Below are 24,725 nucleotides of genomic sequence, written 5' to 3'. Positions count from 1 at the left end.
CATTGTCTGTCCTCCCTTTGAGCCATCTGCTACCTGAGACTGGAAGTATCTTTCCTGGAAAACACTCCTGTTAGTGACCATTACCTCAGCAAGGAGAGTTTCAGAATTACAGGCTTTATCTGCCAAGCTGCCGTACCTGGTATTTCGTAAGAATAGTTTCCTTACACACCAACCCTTCATTTTTGTCCAAAGTAATGGATGACACTAACTTCGATTAATCTATTGAGTTACCAGTATTCTTCCCAAAAATTTCAAAATAAGGGGGCATACTTGCTACATTTGCTGGACATTCACAGACGGTTATGTTTTTACCTACACAGGACTGTAGAATTCAGACAATCAAATCCACTGTTTGTTTCTTACTCTATCAGGAGAGACCTACCAGTATCCAAAGTTACCTTATCCAAATGACTTTCACAATGTATTTCATTCATTTACAGTTCTAAGAACAAAACTCTCACTAGCCTTGTTAAAGCTCATTCCACTAGGGCGATAGCTACTTCTGCAGCCTTTCAAGGTAGGCTACCTTAGGATAATATTGGTGCTGCAACTACATGGACAAAACCTCATACCTTTATTATTCATTACAAAGTGGATTTGGCCTCTAGGAGTAGAGCATCTTTTGGATCTATGGTTCTGAGGAATATTCTCCCATGAGCCACCCAAGAATCAGGTAGCTTGGGATGTGGTCCCATCAGTGAAATTAAAGGCAAGATTGACAACTTGACATAAAGAAGTTATGTAGTTACCATAGCATTCCATGTGTGTTGTCCCACTCAACCTTTATTCTCACAACCCACCCTCCATACCCCCCTGCCGTTACTCCTGGGAGACTGAGTAACACTAATTGGATATTGTAGGACTCTGTAGCCTCAGAAATAATCTATTCTATTAAGCCATGAAGGCTGTACCTCTAATATGAGTTGTCAGGGGCATACAAGATCTGAGGGAGTTAGGAAAGGGCATTATGGGTAAAATTTAATGCCCAAGAGCTTTGCTGAACGCCTCAAGCTTTTGTAAAAGGCCAAGACAGATCCGATGGATCGGATTTGACCCATCCATGAGAATAAAGATTGAGATGGACAACACACATGGAAATTTGTGGTAAGTACATAACTTAATTATTTATTTAACATTTGTTAACTGGGAAAGTCAGCCAAATTTCAGTGGTGGCCCAGGGAGAAATGCTCCAGATGCATGTCTTTGTAACGTGGGAGGAAACCGAAGCACTCTGAGGAAACCCACATGAACGCAGGGAGGACATATAGACTCCGCACAGAAGGCACCCCAGCCGAGAATCGAACCAGGGCACCTCTTGCTGTGGGCAACAACCCTAACTGCTGCACCACTACACTGTCAAAACTTATTTTTATAGTTTGTCTTTTTGTGTCGAGGGTCAGCAAACTCGATCTGTGGTAAGTTAGATTGGTGGACATTATGGGTAAAGGGAGAAGCTCAAGAGTTCTAGGATCTGGTGAGCTAGTAGAAGCAGCCAAGTCTGATTTGAGTGTTGGATCCAAACCCATCAGCTGAGGAAGAATGAAAATGGGCAACACAGATTGTACATTATAGTAGGTACATAACTTTTTTTTCATGCACCTACTGCATATCCTGATGAATGGAGCGGCTAGGGCAACCAGATCCGGCAAGGCAGTGAGACCCCACACATGGCCGCACCTGTGTGACTTTGTAGACAACTTCAAGGCAGCTTTCACTAGCCCTTCCTTTGATGGATCATCCATGTTTGGTCCTTCAGTGAGGGAAAGAATGCAGAAGTGTGAACAAGATGGTTAATCTGCCATCTGACTAAAGTTCAACACCTGAGAGAGAGTATAGGTGGAGCCAGTGTGGTAAAAGCAGACACAAAATAGAAAACCTCTCTCTTAAAAAAAAAAAAAAAAATTATTGAAGGTTCTTTTTGGTTCTGAATAAAACTCGGGAGCTCATTCCCATCTTGGACCCAAGTCTTCTAAACATGTATGTTCACAAGAACCGCTTCAGAGTGGTCACAGTGCAGTCAAATCTTCCCTGACTCGGAGCGAATGATTGGATGTGCTTTGTAGAGGTCCATGATGCTTACCTTCACATAAAGATTGCAGAGGAGCTGAGGAAGTTCTTCTGCTTCCGAACAGGAGCCAATCGTTATAAGTTCATGGTCCTGCGAGTTGGTCTCACCAGTGTCTCCAGAGTAACTGCAACAAAAAACAATGAAATCCAGGCGTCTCTACAATGATAAAGAATAAGTCCAGAAAATCCAATAAAGCAAATAAATTTGTAGAGGCCAGGCTCCAGTTTCCAATAACCAGTTTTATTGTAGTCGGACTAACACAAGCGCTTTCACAATCAGCTTCCTCAGGTGAATAAAGTATGATTAAATAAAACGCCTGTTTTATACCATTTAAACATATCACATGACTTGTAATGCATAATTTAATGTAACATCTACATTTCATGAGTGAATGTTTTCAGTAAAGTGCATATACAATACTCATAAATATAAATACTGGCATAAATTCATATGAAAAAGCGTCAAAGCAAACATGCACAGAAAATACATACCAAATATATATATTTAAAAACCTGTAAAACTTTAAAACTCATCTACGTAGGGGTCGAGCTTTAAGAATGGATATAATAAATGATGACTTATATAAATATTTTAGTATTCCGAATCCCACTATACCAATCATTCAAGGTCTACCTAAAGTTTATAAAAGTATGGTGAAGCCACCAATGCGACCAATAGTAGCTAGCAGAAATTGGTGCATGGAATCTATTTCCATTTACCTAGAGAAAACTTTACATTGCCTCATAGATAAATCTGAGTATATTTTAAAAGAGACAGAGCAGTTTGTGGGAGACTTGTACAGAGAGACTAATGGAGGTCAAATTTCTACTGAATATGTGTTAGTTACCCTTGATGTGGTATCACTTTTTACAGTGATACGAGATGAAGCTGGTATAGATAGCATTACTAGACAGCTAGTAGATGGTTTGAAGTATGATATTAGTAATGTGGGGTTAATTAGGAAACTACTAACCATAGTATTAGAAAATAATGTCTTCCTATTTAGAAATTAAATTTATTGGCAACGCAATGGGGTAGCAATGGGAACTTCATGTGCCAACAGTTACACTAATGCAGTATTATCAGAATGGGAATTGAAAACTTTAGTTCATGGTCCGTACAAACATAATGTGCGTTTCCGTAGATTTGTGGATGACGACTTCCTCATTTGGAGAGGGTCACTTGAATTAAAGGAATTTTAACATTTTATTAATCCTACTACATCCTACCTTAAGTTTACAGTGAATTGGTCACCTAAAGAGGTTAACTTTTTGGATGTCTCAACTTTTAGGGACAATGATTATAAACTTAGTACTAAGCTATATAGAAAAGAATGCTATGTTAACAGCTTACTTAGCTGGGAGAGTATGCACCCCGACTATATATTTAAAAATGTAGTACAAAATCAGGCATTCAGACCGTCACGTTTGAATGTACAAGATGAAGAGTTCATAAGGCAAGTAGGTGACGTTGAAGAAGAATTTACACGGAGAGGATATGAGACATATTTTGTACAGAGGAATGTAAGGGATGTAGTTAAACTTAGGGAAGGTAGAGCTAAACCATATTTTTCAGAAAATGTTAATATTACAACAAGTCAACAGGGAAACGAGAAATATACTCCCCATAAGTTAAGGATGTGCTTAAGCTACTTTAGGAATATCAGGGCATATACAGATATCTTTAATAGGTATTGGGATATCTTAATGATAGATGAACAAGTAAGTAGACATTTGGATACAAAACCACAATTCACTTTCAGAAATAAGAAATCTTTAAAGAGAAGGTTATGTACTACTAGAGATGATATTAGGATACAGAATACAGGAGGCATGAAAGCATGTAGAAATTGCCAATACTGCAAATATATCTTAGAAGAGACAGATTTTGTGCATCCAGATACGGGTGAGAAGTTTCAGTTTAGGGTTCCTGCTACATGTGATAGCTCTCACTTAGTTTATTTACCTGTATGTCAAGTGTGTTGCAAATTCTATGTAGGAAAAACAGGTAGGCAACTCAAACTTAGAATCAGGGAACATTTATACCATGTCCGGAAGCAAAGTGTGTATAATGCATTAGCGAAACATGTTAAGGATACTGATATACACCATAACTTTAAGTTTATGACAATAGGTGGATGTTTGGAAAATAGGAGGGGAGGTGATGTTAGAACAAGAACTGAAACACTTGAAGCGGAGTGGATCATAAGGCTTAGGGCAGATGTGGGACATGGCCTTAATGATCACATTCCATTGAGACCCATTCTAAAAGCTCGACCCCTACGTAGATGAGATTTAAAGTTTTAAAGGTTTTTAGATATATGTATTTGGTATGTATTTTCTGTGTACGTTTGCTTTTATGCTTTTTCATATGAATTTATGCCAGTATTTATATTTATGAGTATTGCATATGCACTTTAATGAAAGCATTCACTCATGAAGTGTAGATGTTACTTTAAATTATGCATTACAAGTCGTGATATGTTTAAATGGTATAAAATAGGCATTTTATTTAATCATACTTTATTCACCTGAGGAAGCTGATTGTGAAAGCGCTTGTGTTAGTCTGACTACAATAAAACTGGTTATTGGAAACTGGAGCCTGGCCTCTACAAATTTATTTGCTTTATTGGTTTTACTGTCTCCAGAGTGTTTACCGAATGCATGGCCATTGTAATAGCCCAGTATTATTAGAAAGTCCAATAGGCAGTTGAAAGGACAAAAGTACCTGCAGCGTCAACAGCAAAAAGTAAGTATATCCAAAGAAATACGCCTGGTACCACCACAGCTCTTCAAATACACAATATTTTATTGAGACGAACAGCCACTCAAATCAGTAAGCACTTTCGGGTTACTTCATAACCCTTCATCAGACTTATTTAATGACATTTCTTATCATTTAAATATAAAAAAAAAGCGCCAAAAAAGTTTTCCAGTCAATTAATTCTTATACCTAAATTCACCACTAGATGGTAGCATTTATCTACAAATTCAATTCTTATGATACATTGAATATAAACGGATGTGTTTAAAAAATTATATATTTAAAAATATCCTTTTGTATGTATGAAAACATACATATAAATATATTTAGTAGAATGCACATATATATAAATATAAACATGAAATATATAAAAATGTATAAATATATAAATGTACATACACAGCACTTGTATTTCATGAACTAAAATGCATAGTAATTAATAAAATAATAACTTTATTGTATAAAGACAATACATATGGAAGTGCACTTGTGTAATATCAAAAAGCTAACTTCCTCTTGGATGCGTAGTCAATGTTTCAATGGTCTGTCTCTCAAGAAGGGTTTAATAGAGACCCTATCATTCAGCCCCTTCCCTTTATCTGACTGCATCCTCATTATCCATTTGATTTCGTGTTGTTCTGTATGATTCTTGATGTTTCCTAGTCTCTTGCTCCTGTTTACTAATTCTATTACTGTAAACTTAAACTTATGGCTTAAATCATTCTCTAATGTATGTTTGGCCAGAACATTTGTCTCATCTTCCCGATTAATGGCATAAATATGTTCCCTCACCCTTTTTCTTAAAGTTTGATTAGTTTTACCTATATAATAGCCTGTACATTTCTCACAGCTTGCTAGATAGATGAGGTCCCCAAATTTGAACTCAGCATAGTGTTTGAAAATGTATGTCCTACCATTCTCTGGATGTATGAAGCTGCTAGAACCAGACATACAAGAGCATTGATTGAAGTTCCTACAGGGAAAAATTCCATGTCTGCTAGATGTCACCCTACCCATATTGCTTTCTTCATAGCATAATAGCCTTTTTAGTGTTTTATTATTACTATAGCTATATCTGGGATCGGATCCAACAACAGTACGTATCTCTTGATTGGTAGTTAGAATGGCCCAATTTTTTTGTAATCACTTTATTTATTGATGTTAAGTTGTCTATCTCGCCTTCATTCTTGCTGGATGGGTTCGGAGCCGACCTCGGCTCCGACTCGGCCACTCTAAAGCTCGAGAGTTGGTTACACCGGCTCGAGTCTCCCCTTATATCCCACAATGCTAGGCGAGAGTTACCTCAGATCTCGTTTGCCGCTACAGCTTCGAGGTTGGTTATTCTACCGGTTCCTGGTAAGTTTTAGCTTTTTCTATAAAAAGTTACTCTTTTTACCCCTTTTTTAGTTTAATTATTCTTAAATTAGTGTAGTTCATTGAACTTTATCCCCGAACCTAATTTTTCCCGTTTCTTGTTAAAAGAACTTTTAGTTCTTCCCTTGGGCCTTAGGCCTTCCCTTCCCTAGGGAGTGTTTGTGTAGTGTACTACTGTTTATTGTACTTTATTTTTTAGTATTTTTTTTTTACTAAAGTTTGTTATTCTGACAGAGTATAACTGGTGTGTTTGAGTGTGTGTTTGTGTTCACCAGTTAGGCTATGTCTAAAGAAGCAAAGGTCTCCGGATTCAAGAAGTGTGATGCGTGCTGTCAGAAAATGTCTCTGACAGACGCTCACACTTCTTGTGTCTATTGTCTGGGGCCTTTGCACCTGCAGGACTCCTGTGCTGTCTGCCATGGCTTCAGCCCCAGGGTCCTGCAGGAAAGAAAAAACAAGCTCATATTGAGAGGCTTGTTGAAGCCTGAGGATTCCCTGTCTGTCTCAACAGGGAAGCCCTCCAAGGCATCGAGGTCTTCGGCTCCGGCTTCTGAGCCGAGACCTCAGGTTGTTCAACCTTTGCCTTTATCGGCTCCGGCTGGAGCCGATAAGACTCAGTCCACAGTTTCTGTGGCTTCCTCGGCTCCGGCCGGAGCCGAGGTTATCGAGGTACCCGTGTCGGCTCCGACAAGATCTTCGGAGCCGACAACCAGAAAGAGGTCTAGGTCACCTTCTCTTGGCTCCGTTCATTCGGCTCCAGGATCTCCCCTGCTGTCTGAACGGAGCCAAAGGTCTCATTCCTCTAGGTCATCGAGGTTGTCCGATCATGACCTTCAGAGGGTGGTGAGTCGACTACTCAAGTCTGAGGCACTAGCCCAGATGCTTCAGAGCCCGACTCATCAGTCGGTGCCTGTCCCGGTCCATCAACTCCTTCCTCCTTCGACTCTCTTGAGCTTGGAGCCGGGTCGTGTCGGAACCGAGACTGTGGTCACCTCGGAGCCGGGACAATTGTCTTCGCCCGTCGCCGGCTCCGTTTTCTTCCATGGAGGAATCTCGGCGCGGACTTCCCTCGTCGGCTCCCAGGGGTGAGTGGCATCGGACCCTTGTCCCACCCCTCTCCCTCTCGGTGCTTGGCGCTGGTGAGTTCGGCTCCGACATCGGCCTCGGAGCCATCACTGTCGGTGCCGAGGGGGGTCCTTAGCTCCTCGGAGCGGGGACCTCTGGCTCTGCCTGACAGGGGTGCTTTCGAGGTCATGCGGAGTGTGTTAGAGCCTGGCTCTACTCCACAGTCGGCTCCGTCAGCCCCTCCCTCTATGCTGCCTCAGGGTAAGTCGACTCACTCCCTCATCCCGGACCGCAGAGAGCCAACTCCTCAGGAGCTCCCTTTGGGATTTCATCCTCTTCCGAGGCCTCTCCTGATTTGGCAGAAGAGCCCCTCCGAAGAGGAAGAGCAAGAGGAATCACTTTGACTCACCTGAGTCTATCACGTCCGACACAGATCTGGATGATTCTGAGGGTGCCCCGTTCCCCTTCTGAAGATGTCTCATTTGCAGACATTCTGGAGATCCTTAAACAGAGGGGAAACTGGCCAGCCCTCAACCCTTCGGAGGACGAATCTGTGTATCTTGAGGCGTTTGGCTCTCGTCCTTCCACCTCCTGGGTGTCCCCCCACTTCGACCCCCTCATGCAGGTGGTTGCTAAAAAGGCATGGACGGCTCCTGATTCAGTGGACCCCACTCCCAGGAGACCCTCCAAATTCATCACAGCTCCATCAGACAAGGAATTTTTATCAAAAGGAGTCTCTGTGGATGCTATGGTGGTAGCTGCCGCCACAAAGAAGGAACTGGCTGATCCTTCAGTGCCTGTCCATCCACCTAACAAGGAATCTAGGTCCATGGATAGGTACGGAAGCGGATGTTCTCCTCAGCGACATTTACTATGCGTCGCTGAATTACCTGTGCCATTTCACTCGTCTTCAAAGGGACTTGATCAAAGAAGCGAGTGAAATGCTGAAGGACCCTACAGCTGCGGGTTTCCAAGAGAAAATGAACACGCAGCTGGCTATCCTAATTCTATTTCCAACTCCTCCATGCCTCCTCTTATGCGGCCGATGGAGCGAGCAGAGCCGCAGGAACAGGGGTAGCCTTACGTAGGCACGCCTGGATGCGGCTATGCAATTTTGCGGAACCTTTCAAGACGTCTTTCACGAACTCCCCCTTTGATGGATCATCTCTTTTTGGTCCACAAGTGAAAGAAACCCTGACTAGGTGCGAGACGGATGGCAAGACCCTTTCTGCCGTCGGAGTCCGTTTTTCCACTCCTTCTAGGCCTTACCCCAAAGGCCAGAAGGGGGGAAAGATGTGGTTCCGTAAACAATCTCAAGGGACTTCGCCTGACGCAGAGTCGGTTCCCCGCCAGAGGCAGAGGGGGGAACAACAATGGTAGACGTCGCCCTAGAGGCAGAGGGGGTCCGCAGAACCAGGGCAATCGAGAAACGTCCTCCGATAAGCCCTTTCAGCATCCCTGAGGTGTTGCCCGACTGCCCATCTTCGGAGGCAGTTGGGGGAAGATTGTCACTGTACCCAGAAGCCTGGCTATCCTTGACACAAGACAAATGGGTACAGTCCATCATTTCGAAGGTTATTCTATTCCCTTTCTTCGCTTTCCAAGTCAGTCAAAAAAATCCCTTCCAGATGTTCCACCCGCTCAAAGGGATATAGCAGCTTTGGAAATTTCAAAACTGCTTGCACAAAGAGCTATTCAGCCAGTGCCAGCAGACCAACTAGGATCCGGAATCTACTCAAGGTTCTTTTTAGTTCCAAAGAAAACAGGGGACTGGAGACCAATTTTGGATCTCAGTATCTTGAACAGATCGGTCAAGAAAACAAGATTTCGGATGGTCACGCTGCAATCCATTCTTCCCCTATTGGGAAAAGGAAACTGGATGTGCTCTATAGACCTTCAGGACGCGTACTATCATATAAAATGAACAGGCGCTCCAGAAGATTCCTCCGCTTCAGGCTGGGAACCAGTCATTTTCAATTCAGGGCCCTGCCCTTTGGTCTCACCACTGCCCCGGTGTTTACCAAATGCATGGCAGTGGTAGCTTCTCACCTGAGACGACAAGGATTCCAGGTGTTTCCATATTTGGACGACTGGCTCCTCACAGCTCCCACCAAGCATCTCCTTCTGATGGCCAGAGATTACACTTTTCGCCTGTCAAAAACTGGGTATCTCAATAAATTGCGAAAAGTCTGTTTTGTCGCCTTGTCGTACTATTACCTACATAGGCGCAAATTTAGATACTGTAAACATGTCTGCAACACTAACGAACCAAAGGATATCAGACATTCAAAAATTGGTGTCACTTCTTCTCAACAACAACAGAGCCAAAGCCAGGTTAGTTCTAAAGGTGTTTGGAATTATGGCAGCGCCATACCTCTCCTCCCATTGGCCAGATACCACATGCGGATCCTTCAGTGGATGCTCTTTTCTCAATGGTCATACCAGGAACTTCCAATGTCTCACACCATTATGATCACGCAAGCGTGCAAAAAGCATCTCATGTGGTGGATGTCTTCCCCCCAGCTCCTGTTGGGGAGACCATTTGTTCCACCTCCTCCGGTTGCTACTCTGACAACGGATGCCTCCCTGATCGGGTGGGGGGCGCATTATCAGGGCAGGACAGTCCAGGGCACATGGCAACCAAACGAATGGCACTTGCACATAAATGTTCTGGAGATGAGAGCAGTGCTTTTAGCGTTGCAAGCCCTTCAAGACTCTCTTCCCTTGGGAACGATTGCAATCCAGACAGACAATATGTCTGTAGTGTGGTACATCAACAAACAAGGCGGAACCAGATCATACCCCTGTGTCGAGAAGCACTCAGACTGTGGCAATGGGCGATTTCTTCTCAGCGTTTTCTGATAGCAACGCACATCCCCGGAAGTCCAATCACATTGCGGACAAGTTGAGCAGAGCTATTCTCATGCCTCACGAGTGGTCTCTGAAAGACTCTGTAGTGAGAGAGATTTTCTCAAGTGGGGTCAGCCTTGCTGCGATCTTTTTGCTACTCCCCAAAACAGCAAGTGCAGAGAATACTTCACTCTATTCCCTTTACCAGGCCAACCCAGCAGGGACGCGCTAGTCCAAGTTTGGCCCGGGGACTTCTGTATGCATTTCCTCCTTTCCCACTGATCTCTCAAGTAATACAGAAAGCTATCGCTCAGAAGGCCTCATTGATCCTCATTGCTCCTTACTGGCCTCGACAAGTGTGGTTCCCCTTTCTACATCGATTTCTTTTGGAGCGACCGTGGAGTCTGGACCTAGTTCCAGATCTTTTGATCCATCAGTCGGGTCAGTTTCATCGCTCCCTCCCCTCTCTGAACCTCACTGCTTGGTTCCTCCACTTCCAACCGTAGCCAGGCTTCCTCAATTATCTCACTCTGTTAGAGATATTTTGATAGCTTCCCATAAATCTTCCACTCGAAAGATTTATTTGAGTAAGTGGAAACGCTTTTCATATTGGGCACAAGGAAAGGACATAGATCCTTTCACCGCTTCCATCCAACTAGTCCTTGATTTTCTTGCTGAACTCTTCCATGCAGGTTCATCTCCATCTACTCTTAAGGTTCAATTGGCAGCTATTTCTAATTTCCATGTGGGTATTTCTGAATCCGCCCTAATGTCCCACAAACTCTGCAAAGCCTTTTTGAAAGGAGTTTTTCTTCTCAGACCTCCTGTAAGAAATCCTCCTTCTCCTTGGGACCTAAATTTAGTTCTTGCTTCTTTGATTCTTTCCCCTTCGAACCTGCAGCTTCATGTTCCTTAAAGTTATTATCATGGAAAACTCTCTTTCTGGTGGCTATCACATCAGCTAGAAGAATTTCAGAACTTCAAGCACTCAGTTGTCGTTCTCCTTACCTTGTGTTCCATAAGGACAGAGTTTCCTTACGAACTAACCCGTCCTTTTTGCCTAAGGTGGTTTCAACATCAAACCTAAACCAGTGCATTGACCTCCTGTCTTTTTCCCGGAGTATTCAAATAGGTCTGAACAAAAATTACACTGCCTGGATGTTCATCGTCAATTAAGGTACTACTTGGACAGGACGAAACAATTCAGAAAATCTGATCAGCTGTTTGTCTCCTATGCGGAAAGCAGAAAGGGACTTCCAGTTTCAAAGGTATCTTTATCCAGATGGCTAACATCTCTGATTACCCTTGTTTATGAGATTAGACACCAAAAACTGCCTAATAAACCTAAAGCACATTCCACCAGAGCTTTGGCTACTTCTCTAGCCTTCCAAGACAGACTGCCTATTGACACCATTTGTGCAGCGGCTACTTGGGCTACTCCTCACACTTTTATTTCCCATTATAAGTTGGATTTAACTTCTAGGCACAGAGCTAATTTTGGTTCCACTGTTCTCAGGAGTCTGTTCCGTTAGGCCACCCGGGACAAGGTGCTAGGGACGCGGTCCCATCCAGCAAGAATGAAGGCGAGATAGACAACTTAACATATAGAAGTTATGTTCTTACCATAACGTTCCATGTTAGTTGTCTTCTTCTCGCCTTCTTCTTAAGGCCCCACCCTCCTTCCCCCTGGCCTGGACAGACCTAGAGGAGTTGTGATCGTGACCTCTCTTTCTACCACCTCTTTCTTAGCTATATGCTATTATGCATATTTCTTGTTTCAGGATGTAGGTCACCCTTCTTCTCCCTGTTGTTAGAGGTGGACTCTGTTTATAGTTATTCTGTTATATACTGTTACTATCATAAGCTGGGGTTAGCTTACAAACGAGATCTGAGGTAACTCTCGCCTAGCATTGTGGGATATAAGGGGAGACTCGAGCCGGTGTAACCAACTCTCGAGCTTTAGAGTGGCCGAGTCGGAGCCGAGGTCGGCTCCGAACCCATCCAGCAAGAAGAAGGCGAGAAGAAGACAACTAACATGGAACGTTATGGTAAGAACATAACTTCTATTTTTGTTATTGTTAGAATATGATATATTCAGCCGTATTTGTGTATTGGTATGAGTTAATTGTGTATCTACTTGTGTTGATGCTACTGCATTAATATCTCTTTTTCTAAAATAAGGTCTTCCTTTTCTTATTCTATCCACCTTTGTCAGATCTTTCAATATCCCAGTTTCTTGATTGGAATATCCCCTTGTGGCAAATTCATCACTGAGGAGAGTTAATGTTTGTTCACATATGGTATCCTCACTAGTTAAATTAGATACTCTCCTTCCTTGATTAATCACTATGTTCTGATAGATGTGTTTTGGGTGCATACTTGTGCGATGAAGCAAACTATTTTTCTTGCAACTCTTTCTGTATAATCTGGTTGTAAAACTGCCATTCTCTCTATTAATAAATACATCCAGAAACTCAATTCCTGTTTTTGACCATTTCCCTTCATATTTCAGGAAATTGGTGGTTTGATTTATGTATTCAATGAATGCATGTAGATCAACCTCACTCTCTTACCATAGGAAGAAGATATCATCCACAAATCTCTTATAGTATTTAATTTATTTCCATATTCCGTATCTAGAATATATGTTTTCTCCCATTGGGCCATGATCAAATTTGCATATGAATTCGCACAAGGTGTCCCCATGGCAACTCCCTTTTTTGTAGGTAGTATTCATTATCATATAGGAAAACGTTATTCTCTAAGACTAATTCCAGCAGCAACATACATCTCATTCTAACTGAACTTGTCATATTCCTTGCACATAATAATTGCCCTAAAAATTCAAGGCCATCTTCATTAGGAATCATCGTGAATAGGGATTTCACATATAAAGTTACAAGCCAGATGTTGGATAGGTCCATAATATTATGTGTATATTCAGATAGACTTTTAAGAAATTCCTGAGTATCCCTAGTTATTGTATTGGTAGTTTGTACAATTTCTTTAAGCTGTTTTTCGATATATATCGAAAGTGATTCTGTTAGCCATCCTCTACTTGAGGCTATAGGTCTCATCTTAGAGTTATGTATGTCTTTATGAATTTTTGGTAGGCCTCTAAAAACTGGAATAGTAGATAGCTCAACCAAAAAATATTTATACAGACCATAATCAATTACCTCACACATCAGCAGGTCATAAAGATTACTATGCATATTGCTAATTATTTTATTTAATTGTATACCATTAATTAATCGATAGGTTTCATCATTCAACATTGATCGAATCATACTTTCATAGTAACATTTATCTAAAACAACAATAGGCCCCGCCTTTGTCTACTGGTCTTATAACTATTTGGCCATTATTGCTCAAACTAACAAGTGCTTCGCGTTCAGTTTTACTTAAATTAAAAAAATTTTGAGTATCATTATATTTTCTGTCATTAGACATTTGTGTAAAATCTCTTTCACAAGCCTGTTCAAATGCTTCTAAAAGGGGGTGCGTGTTTGGTATAAACATACTTGATTTCTTAAACAAAAACTGTCTAATTTCATTATCATCCTTATACAGCATTTTCAAGGCCACATTCCTCGCAAACATTTTAATTTCAAGAATAAAGTCAGTAACATTAGTTCCTTTAGATGGTATGAAGGATAACCCTCTATTTAAAAGTGACTTCTCAGAGTCTTTAATTCATATTTAGACAAGTTAACAATTAACTCTGATTCACTTGCCTTTGTATTTTGTTCTGTAGCAGTGTTTGGTCTTCTGATACCTTCTGTTTCCTGCTGCTCTTGAGTGGAGTCCATTTTCTCTGATCTTGAATAGGTAGGGGGAAACTGATGAAAAACCGATTCCAAAACTGGCTCAGTTGTTTTTGTGGCATTTTGTTTCCTTCTAACATCTCCTGTTAATGGAATGAAAGATCCGTTAAAGTTGTTAACTTTCCTTTGCTCGTTCTCCACGTCTATGGTGCTGGTTGCTTGGTTCTCTAACATCACTGATTCCTCTTTATTGTTGTAGTTACTCGAGCTGGATGCTTGCATAATTTCTGTCTCAATTGCAGGTCGGTTGTTGTCCCAAATACGTAGTTTCTGTCTCTTTGCTGCTCCGTGTATTAGTTACCATGTCATCACATCCGTTTTCATTTCTCTGCATCTCCGAGAGCTGGAGGGGGGCGTTGGTTGATTTAGCTCTTCTGGATTGGTTACCAAAGGAGGGTTGGTTTAAATGCGTTGTCGCTATTGATTCTCTTGTTCCCCTAGACTCTCACAGCCAAGAGAACACATTGCCGACACTGAAATCCTTAAGATCGCATTCAAGTTGTTTCTTCATGTCTAAGAGCAGTCTGCGCTCCAATATAGTTGTGTGCAATAATATATCTTCATGAAACACAATAAGATCCCTTTCAGTCATTAGCGATGTCATCTCAGTCTGTAGAATCGTTATTTCATGATTAATGTCATTCTCAGTTTTTATATACTGTTCAATGAGTAGCTTCATATATGAGAAACTAGTGTCAATGTTGAGTTGTTGCCATTTGGTTAAAAGTTCTGGATATAAATTGCCATAAGTAGGCATCTTTAAAATTCTAAGTCCTCTTGGAACAACATGGAAGCAAAGACACGCCTCCATGTGCTTCCGTTGCCATTGCATATTTTTTAGTTTAGTTACTAGATTCTCCATTTTACGTGTCAGCTGCAGAACATTAATTGTATACATATTACGTTGTTCATTCTCACTGGCATTTGAAAGTTCAGATCTAAGAAACTGCAGGAGTACGTTAGTTTCTGCTTTTAGTAAACGTTTAAAGGCTTCATTGACATTAGGAATCTTGTTACCTTCACATGGTACGTTGGTTTCAGAAACATTTCCTTCAGCCATGTCCCTTTCACTGCCAAAAACCACAGTATTATTAGAAAGTCCAATAGGCAGTTGAAAGGACAAAAGTACCTGCAGCGTCAACAGCAAATAGTAAATATATCCGAAAAAATATGCCTGGTACCAACACAGCTCTTCAAATACATGATCTTTTATTGAGACAAACAGCCATTCAAATCAGTAAGCACTTCCGGGTTACTTCAAAACCCTTTGTCAGACTTATTGACATTTCTTATCATTTAAATATAAAAAGGCGCCAAAAAAGTTTTTCAGTCAATTAATTCGTATACCTAAATTCACCACTAGATAGTAGCATTTATCTACAAATTCAATTCTTATGATACATTGAATGTAAATGGATGCGTTTAAAGAATTATATATTTAAAAATATCCGTTTGTATGTATGAAAACATACATATAAATGTAAATATATTTAATAGATTGCACATATATATAAATATAAACATGAAATATATAAAAATGTATAAATATATAAATACACATAACACACACAGCACTTGTATTTCATGAACTAAAATGCATAGTAATTAATAATAAAATAAAATAATATCTTTATTATATAAAATTCTGTATGATTCTTGATGTTTCCTAGTCTCTTGCTCCTGTTTACTAATTCTATTACTGTAAACTTAAACTTATGGCTTAAATCATTCTCTAATGTATGTTTGGTCAGAGCATTTGTCTCATCCTCCAGATTAATGGCATAAGTATGTTCCCTCACCCTTCCTCCTAAAGTTCGATTAGTTTTGCCTATATAGTAGCTTGTACATTTCTCACAGCTCGCCTAGACAGATGAGATCCCTAGATTTGCAGTCAGCATAGTGTTTGAAAATGTATGTCCTACCATTCTCTGGATGTATGAAGCTGCTGGAACCAGACATATAAGAGCACAACAAAAAATCAAATGGATAATCAGGATGCAGTCAGATAAAAAGAAGGGGCTGAATGATAGGGTCTCTATTAAACCCTTCTTGAGAGATAGACCATTGAAACGTTGACTGTGCATCCAAGAGGAAGTTATCTTTTTGATATTACACAAGTGCACTTCCATATATATATGTCTTTATGCAATAAAGATATTATTTTATTAATTACTATGCATTTTAGTTCATGAAATACAAGTCCTATGTGTTATGTATATTTATACATTTTTATATATTTCATGTTTATATTTATATATATATATATATATATATATATATATATATATATATATACATTATATTAAATATTATTTATATGCATGTTTTCATACATACAAACGGATATTTTTAAATATATAATTTTTTAAACGCATCCGTTTATATTCAATGTATCATAAGAATTTAATTTGTAGATAAATGCTACCATCTAGTGGTGAATTTAGGTATACAAATTAATTGACTGAAAAACTTTTTTGGCACCTTTTTTATATTTATATGATAAGAAATGTCATTGAATAAGTCTGATGAAGGGTTTTGAAGTAACCCGAAAGCGCTTACTGATTTGAATGGCTGTTTGTCTCAATAAAAGATTGTGTATTTGAAGAGCTGTGGTGGTACCAGGCATATTTCTTTGGATACATTGTAATAGCCCACCTATGATTTATGGACTACAAGATCTTTTCTGTAAATTTATTTATATTTGAAGAGCCGTGGTGGTACCAGGCATATTTCTTTGGATACATTGTAATAGCCCACCTATGATTTATGGACTACAAGATCTTTTCTGTAAAATTATTTCTGGCTGTCCCCTTGATGGAGTCTCTTATAGAAACTAGAAACTGTCTCCTAAATCTTTGTATCTGTCTGTGGATGACAGTCAGTCTGCAAAAGTCCAACGTGACACCTACACAGATTATCATGTTTATAGGAAGTAGTCTAGATGCTACCCAGTCCGTAATTTCCATACTACAAGAAAGACTTCATATGCTGAAGACTGCCATCTAGGCCCTTTTCTCACCCCTTTCCCCACATCTATCCTGGTTCTGAGAGTTCTGGGCTTCATGGCTTCTTACATTTTAATGATTCACTTTGCACAGTTTCACATGACACTCTTGCAGTGGCTTCTTAAAGTTCTGTGGTCTCATTGTCTGCATTTTCTCTCCAAAATCTTTATCACAAAGTCTTGCAGATCTTGTCTAAGGTGGTGGGTGAATTCACTTGTTTCCATGTAAAAGTTCTTTGTGACCCCAAACTCTGTGGCTATAGTGACCGCAGTGCCTAATCCCTGGAGTGTGGGGGGCGGGAGACATCACAAGGGTAGAAGATATTCCTAGGTTAGTTGTCAGACATAGATGCCAGTGCACACACAAATCTCTGAGTTGAGGACGACCCTCCTTGTGTTGTAGGTACTTCAGGACCAACTTCCTCAGGACATGATCTTCATCCAAACAGACAGTATGACTTTAATTTGGTACATCAACAAGAAGGAGGCTCCTGGCCGTACCCATTAAGTTGGGAAGCATAGAGGGTTTGTCAGAGGGCAGTGGCTTCTCACCATTTTCTTATTGCAACATGCATCCACAGAGTTTTAAATTGCCTAGCAGACAGGCTCAGCTAGACTCTTCTCACAAGTGTTCCTTCAAACCAGTGGGAGTCAGTCATATTTTTCATTGTTTTGGCACCTCTTGCTGCTGTTTGTTCACCTCTTCCCAGAGTATCAAGTGCAGCAAGTTCCTTGCCTTCCTCTCCTGCTCCCCACCAGGATAGTCATCAAGGGATGCTGTAAATAACTGTGACCTCTGGGGTTACTTTATGCCTTTCCCACCTCTCCCTTTAATTTCCAGGTTCCTGCAGAAAGTAGTGAGGTGCAAGGCAACAGTTTTCCTTCTGGCCCAGACAAATCTGATTCCTCATTATGAAACCTCACTGTGAGAGCTCCCTTAGCTCCTGGACTCTATTCAGGATCTCATCACTCACCTCTCTGGGAAACCTCACCAGGACATTCTGAACCCAAGGCGAACCACTTGATTTCTCCAGTTCCATTTATGACCAAAGATCAGGCACTCGCAGAAGTTGTGGTTAAACTCTTTACAGCCTCTCAGAAGAATCCCACTTACAAAATTTATTGCAGTAAATGGAAGATCATTCTCTTGCAGCGCACACGTTATGCAAAGCCTTTTTTAAAGGCGTATTTCTACTCATACCTCTAGTAAAAGATTCAATTCCACCTTGGGTTTTAAATTTGGTTCTAAAAGCTTTAACTAAACCTCCCTAAAAATCAGTGTCTTCAGCACATTTGAAAATTCTTTCCTGTTTTTGTCAGTAGCCATCACATTGGCCATTTGAATCTCAGAACTTGCAAGCCTTATCTTCATCTCTGCCATATATACTTTATAAGGATAAGGTATCACTCAAAACTAACCCTTTCTTTATTTCTGAAGTGACTACAGAAGCCAAATTACCTCAACTGCTCCACTTGCTAGTGTTTTTCCAAACAGTTTCAACAAAGGAAATACATTTTGCATACTCTAGATGTTCACAAGCAGTTGTGTTTTTGCCTTTACAGAACCAAATCCTTAAGAAAAGATGCCTCCCTTGATCTATGGCATAAAGGATGAGGAAGTCTGTCCATCTAGATGGCTGTCAGATTGCATCACCTTTGTTTACACCAATCAAAACAAGCCATTGCCTGGTAAACCAAAAGTATATGCCAGAAGGACTGTGTAGCTTACCTCTACAGTTTCTTTATATTTTTTCTTCACTAAGTGACATTTGGATGCTTCTGCTTGGTCATCCATTCATACCTTTATTAGTCATTATAAGCCAGACTACTTCTCAAAAACCAAACTTCCTTCAGAGCTACCATCCTAAAAGGTCTCCTGTCATGAAGCCACCCGGGAGGTTTGTAGCTTGGGATTCTGATCAATATATCGTATCAGACAAACTGAATGAATAGGATACAAAAGTTATGTACTTAACATACTGCTAGATCTTTTCATTTGTGTTATTCTGATATGACAGTCTTCCCACCTGTCCCCTTTCTTCTGTAAGATGTGAAGGACGGCTTGATTCACTGATAGATTTTTCTCTCTAGTAGCAGAATGATAGCTGGATCTTCAAGATCTATTAAGGTCTGAGGTAACTAGGGGGACAGATGCATTATGGGAGGAAAATTCTTTAGGGTTCGAGGCTGGAGCACTGATGTTGTCTGGTTGGATCTGACAAGTGGCTCGGATGCATATGTTGTATCAGACAGACGTGAGTGAAAGTATTGAGTATTATGGTAAGTACAAAGCTTTTGTTAGTAGTAAATCCAGCACATGAATGTATTGCTCCCTGTTGAAAAGCTGACTGTCTTAAAGCAGGGTGCCAACATGCCAGAAAAAGTATTTCTTTTACAGGGCTGCAAGCCCCCCTGCACTCCTGTATCCCCCATACTTGTATATACCAATCTGAGATCGCCATAGTTCAGAGAAAAAGGAATATTCCATGAAATGGCCACCTCAGACTTGGCATATGCAGGTCTGTTTTTGGCCATTCAGTTTCCATGTTTCGCGACTGAATGAGATGGGTCCTGATATTTCAAATGGTTGCCCAGATAAAACACCTAAGATATAGGGTAAAATGAACCAAAACTGCTAAATGCGACTTGACCAAAACAGAATGAGGACAAAGAGACACAAATCAAGCGTAGCAAACACGAAGAAGGCAGGTAAAAGGCAGATAAAACACCTATACATACACACAGCTTGATCATAATTGAACAGTCTGAGAGAGAGAATGGTAGAAAGGAAAACAGGCTTGTACAGAGTGAAGTGGGAAGAGAAGAGATGAAAAGCGAGGGCAAAAGATATGTAAACAGAAAAACGTTACCAGATCAGAACTGTCAGAAAAGAAAAATGCAGCGAGATCAGTATGTGATATCGTGGCATGCATTATCACATGTGCATGTCCATACCTGAGCAAAGAGGTTTCAGAAAATAAGATGAACACTGATTGGTATTCAACCATAAGACCCACCATGGAAGTTTCTTTAGGCTAAATTCAAAATATATTTTTGCTCATATCTTGTTTTGTTGTAGTGGTATCAGACACAGTCATATTCCATGTTAATTAATATGTGCTGTGTTATTAATTCATCCTTGTTTCAGAAGAATACTTAAAAGTGAACCTCCTTATCCTCCAGAAGTAGGACCCATAGCTAAAGACATAATTCAGCGCCTTTTGATAAAAGACCCAAGAAAGAGGCTTGGTTGTGGTCCAAGTGACAGTGAAGAAGTCAAGAGCCATCCCTTTTTCCAGGTATGTATGAATTCACACACGTCATCTTTTGTGTCCCTAGGACTAATGGTATAATTCTGGGAACCTTTATGATGCACGCTTTTGAAATGCACATTTCTACTTTTAACACTGATATTTTGTTCTTAAGTCTGCCTTGAGATGTTAGTGATTTTAAGTACTTATAACCATTTGCAAAATTTCAACATGTGTGAGCTACATAGAAAAGAATAAAAAGGCAGTTTGCTATAACAAAATAAATACCAAACAGACCAGTTGAATTGTGAAAGACCTCTCCCAAAGGTAGAAAGTCTAAGGCACTACTGATTTGCAGTGGGATAGCTGCCACGAGTCACAGATGCATATAACCTAAGCTGTCTAGGAACAAACTAGATGTGGAATGGTTAACTAAGATGCAAATCAGGAATGCAGTTGAAAATCCAATATCTTACCTTTGTTCATAGGTGTGTACTAGGCTAATGGCCGTGGAGCCTTTACAAGCCTAGCCCATAGGATTATCCTAGCATTGTGCCACCTGACCTTAGTTCCCAATGCCTCTGTCGAGTAGAGCCACCGGAGTGATCCTCGGGGTGAATTTTCTATTTCCCATCCACTCATCAAGATTTCTCTTGAAGAGGTCCAGTGAGGTGCTCTGTTTGACATGTATGGGAAGTCTGTTCCATAGCATGAGCAGTCTGTGGGTTATGAACCTGTCCCTCCAGCAAGTTCTGTTGATTGTAGTAATGAGGTTGAGGTCTCTGGAGCATGTGGTGCAGAGGGATTGGGATTTCTTTAGATGTAACATTTATAACAGAGCTGGGTCAGACATGGCTTTGTAAGTCAAGCAGAGATCGTCTCTAAGTAGGCGATATGAGACCGAGAATAGTTGGGAGTTTTTTGAGTCTGTCCATATAGGACAAGTGTTTAAGGCCTAGGATCCTCTTTGTGAGGTACTTTTGCAGCCGCTCCAGATGTTGCAGGTGTCTAGTGAGATACATGCCAAATGGAGCATTGTACTCTGACTAGCCTAATGAGGGAAGAGTAGAGAAAGATGATGATCTTTCTTCCTGGATCCAAAACCCTTAGTAATGAGATGTGCCACATAGAAGGACTTTCTGACCACAGTGGCAATGAGGTGGTCAAAAGTAAGGTTGCTGTCAACCTGTGTTGCCAAGATCTCTTATAACGCCTTCTGTGTTCAGTGGACTACCATCAGTGTGGTAATTCATGGGAACCGGGTTTTTCCCAAACAGGATGACGACACATTTTTTAGCATTGAGCTTAACGCCATGGTTCTGACACCAGTCATTGGTCTCATTGAGGCCTTTCTGTAGGATGTCAGCATCACTTGCGGAGTTAATAATAGCTCCCAACTTGCAATCGTTTGCGATCTTTGTCAGCCAGAGTCCCTTCTTGTTGGACTGGAATTCAGAGAAGTAGATACCAAACAGAAGAGGACCCAGGACCCAACCCTGTGAGACTTCATTTGTGACTGGTCGGCAGTCTGACTTTGAGTCAGCCGCTTTCACACAGTGGGTTCTACCTGTGAGCCAGTTTGCAACCCACCTAGTTATATAGGGGTTGATGCCTAGCTTAGTGAGTTTTTCTATGATTCCTGAGTGGGGAATGGTATCAAAGGCCTTGGCCAGATCAAGGTAGGCTGTATGAACCACCTTGCCTTCATCCACAGCTCTGGTGACTGACTCAAAGAAGTTAACCAAGCTGAGCAGGCATGATCTACCCTTCACAAAACCAAATTGTGTGGGATCCAGAGATTGTAGATTCCCTATATCCTTGTTTATTATTTCCATGATGATGTGCTCCATAGCTTTGCATATCAGACTCGTCAGGCTAATGGGACGATAGTTTGCAGGGTCTGTAGTCGCTCCTCCTTTGTGGAGAGGGATGACTGTAGCAGTGCACCATTCGGTAGGGACAAAGCCTGAGGTGAGGCTGTGATTGAACAGGGCACACAGGTGAGGTGCCAGTTCACTCTGTAATTCATGTAGAACACAGCCAGGGATATTGTCAGGTCCCATAGAAGTTGTATTCTTGGCCTTGGACAGTGCTGTTTTAACCTGTGCAGCAGTAATACTGGGTGCCTGGCAATCTACTGGTTTTTGCAATTGGTCCTTTGGGGGGAGAGAGGGCTAAAATTGGCACTGAATCTTTCGGCCAGTATATTGGCAATATCTGTTGGCTCAGTGTAGGAGATACCATTGTGCAGTAGCTCAGAGCAAATCTGGGTATCGCTGTGGAGATTCTTTACATAACTATAGAAAGCCTTGTGGTTGTCTTTTACTATCTGCTGCAATTCTGTTTTCATAGTAAGCTTTAGAGGATTTGATGAGGGATCTGAACTTTTTGTTGAGGCTGGTAAGGGAGTTTTTCCACTCTTGGGACTTCACCTTATTCTGCATCAGTTTCCTCCTTCTGTTGTAGAGTTTGTTTATGGCAGGGACCACCAGATTGGCTTCCTTTTTTTGGAGGAGAGCGTTTTGGTTCTATTGGGTATGGCGAGATCCCATGCATTTGTGTACGTGTTCGTACAGTGCATTGGTGTATGACTCGGCAGTCATGCAACTAGTCTCCATTTGCATGGGTCATGTGAAATTAGCCACCTCTGTTTTTAGCAGCCCAAAGTTAGCTTTGGAGAAGTTTTTCATGGTGGTTACCTTTGCGGGAATGGGGGTGGGGGCTATGTGGATTTCCAAGGTAATTAGTTTGTGGTCGGATCTAACCAGGGAGGAGTTGACTGTTGGTGTAGAGCAGCGGTCGCCCGTGTTAGTAATGACCAGGTCAAAAATGTTGCTACTTCTAGTGGGGGTAAGAATGAGCTGGTCCAGGGCATTGGAATTAATTAATTCCAGGAAACGTTGGGCAAGTGTATTGGTACATGAGTAGTTTTCCCAGTTAATAGAGGGGTAGTTGAAGTTGCCCAGTATGAGAGTGTTAGGTTGGACCCTAATATTCTCCATGGTCCTTAGGAACGTGGAGTGTGAGTCTTGGGACATGGTTGGGGACCTATAGCAGGCTATGACCTGAATTGCTGTCTTACCCAGTGTTAGCTGCACCTGAAGTATCTCTGATGCGTTATGTTGGGCTACCAGTCTGGAGGTGTGCGCATCCTTTATGAATATGGAAACACCACCGCCTTTGGAACTTCGGTCCAAGTTCTGGGGCCGAAATGTGTGGAATGAGTTAGAGCCTGGTAGTGCAGGGATGCTTTCTGCTGCCTTGAACCAGGGCTCTGTTAAAGCCCAAATGTCGATGTTCTCCATTTTAGAGTGCTTCGGGCGAGTGCATTTTGAGATTTAGACTTCTAGCGTTGAGCAGCATGACCCTTAGATTGCATTTGTTTGTAGCTGTTAAGGTGGTAATTTTGTCTTTGGACCACTGCCTAAAAAGGCACTGCAGGAGTGGCAAGAGCCTTGGCCAGTATTCAGAAGCCCAGGGGTAACAGATACAGGCCATCTTTGGCAAAGCATCTAGGTCTGTCAGTCATGTCATGCCAGGCAGACAGATACTGGATCCCCTTAGAATGACACCAGAAACTTAGCCAATTGCTGAAATCAGTCATTTTCTGCTTGTACTGTGGTATCATTCTGGGTTGCTGCCTCACAGCAAGTGGTTCTCCAGTTCGATCCTCGGCTGGGGTGCCTTCTGTGTGGAGTTTGCATGTCCTCCCTGTGGTCCCGTGGGTTTCTTCCGGGTGCTCTAGTTTCCTCCCACATCCCAAAGACATGCTGTAGGTGGATTGGTTACTCTAAATTGGCCCTAGGTGTGAGTACATGCATGTGTGTGCCTTCCGTGGAATGTTGGGCGCCAGGCTGGCAACTCAACACCGTAAAACTCCACTGCCAATCATGCGCGGACAGGTGATCTGCTGTGGTGACCCCTAACTGAGAAAAAGCCGAAAGAAGACGACGACTGTGGTATCATTCTGGGTGATGGTAGGATGCTGCTTAGGGCTAAGGTCATACCCGCCTGGGCTACATAATCCGAGAGCTCCTCCATTTTTTTTTTCATGTAGTCCAGGGAGGTATGTCTCAGGTCATTCACACCCACATGTGCAGTAACAGAGTCATATTTGTACCTGTTGTTGAGGGACCTGAGTGCGTGCGTTATTTGACAGATCCTGGCACCTGACAGGCAGCTGACTGTTACCTCTTACTTATTCAACCTAGTGAGTGGGACATCAGTGTGCCTCACTATCGAGTCACCTATGATTAGTGTGTTGGGCATAATGTTTTGCCTTAGGGGCTTTGGTTGAGCGGCACACTGTTTAGGAGAGTTATGTGTCTCGTGATTAGTGTTGTGTTGTGGTGGTCGAGTGAGTTTCTGCCTTGGAGGTCTCTGCTGTTTGGGTAGATTTTTATTGAGACGCACCACAAAGGTGGGTGTGTGGTTTGTGTTTTTATGTGAAGGCAGTGCTGGTGTGTGTTCTGGAGGGCTGTGTGTTCTATGTGGTGTGGTGCAAGTGTTGACCTTCTCCTCTT

At 41.5% G+C, this 24,725-nt stretch overlaps 1 protein-coding gene across 1 annotated transcript in view; it reads left to right on the top strand.

Annotated features, from left to right (window-relative positions):
• The window catches only part of RPS6KA5 (ribosomal protein S6 kinase A5), a 1,659,077-nt gene that overhangs the window by 39,408 nt on the left and 1,594,944 nt on the right, over window positions 1-24,725 (top strand). Inside the window, 1 exon segment of the mRNA XM_044073623.1 lies at window positions 20,100-20,250. Within this exon segment, the coding sequence (XP_043929558.1) occupies window positions 20,100-20,250 (151 nt within the window).

This window comes from Protopterus annectens, chromosome 6.part0 (genome assembly GCF_019279795.1).
Source record: "Protopterus annectens isolate FY-2018-M chromosome 6.part0, PAN1.0, whole genome shotgun sequence".
In the NCBI taxonomy this organism is placed as follows: Eukaryota; Metazoa; Chordata; order Ceratodontiformes; family Protopteridae; genus Protopterus; species Protopterus annectens.
Note: the sequence above shows the minus strand (reverse complement) of the source record. Positions and strands in the feature narration are given on the sequence as shown.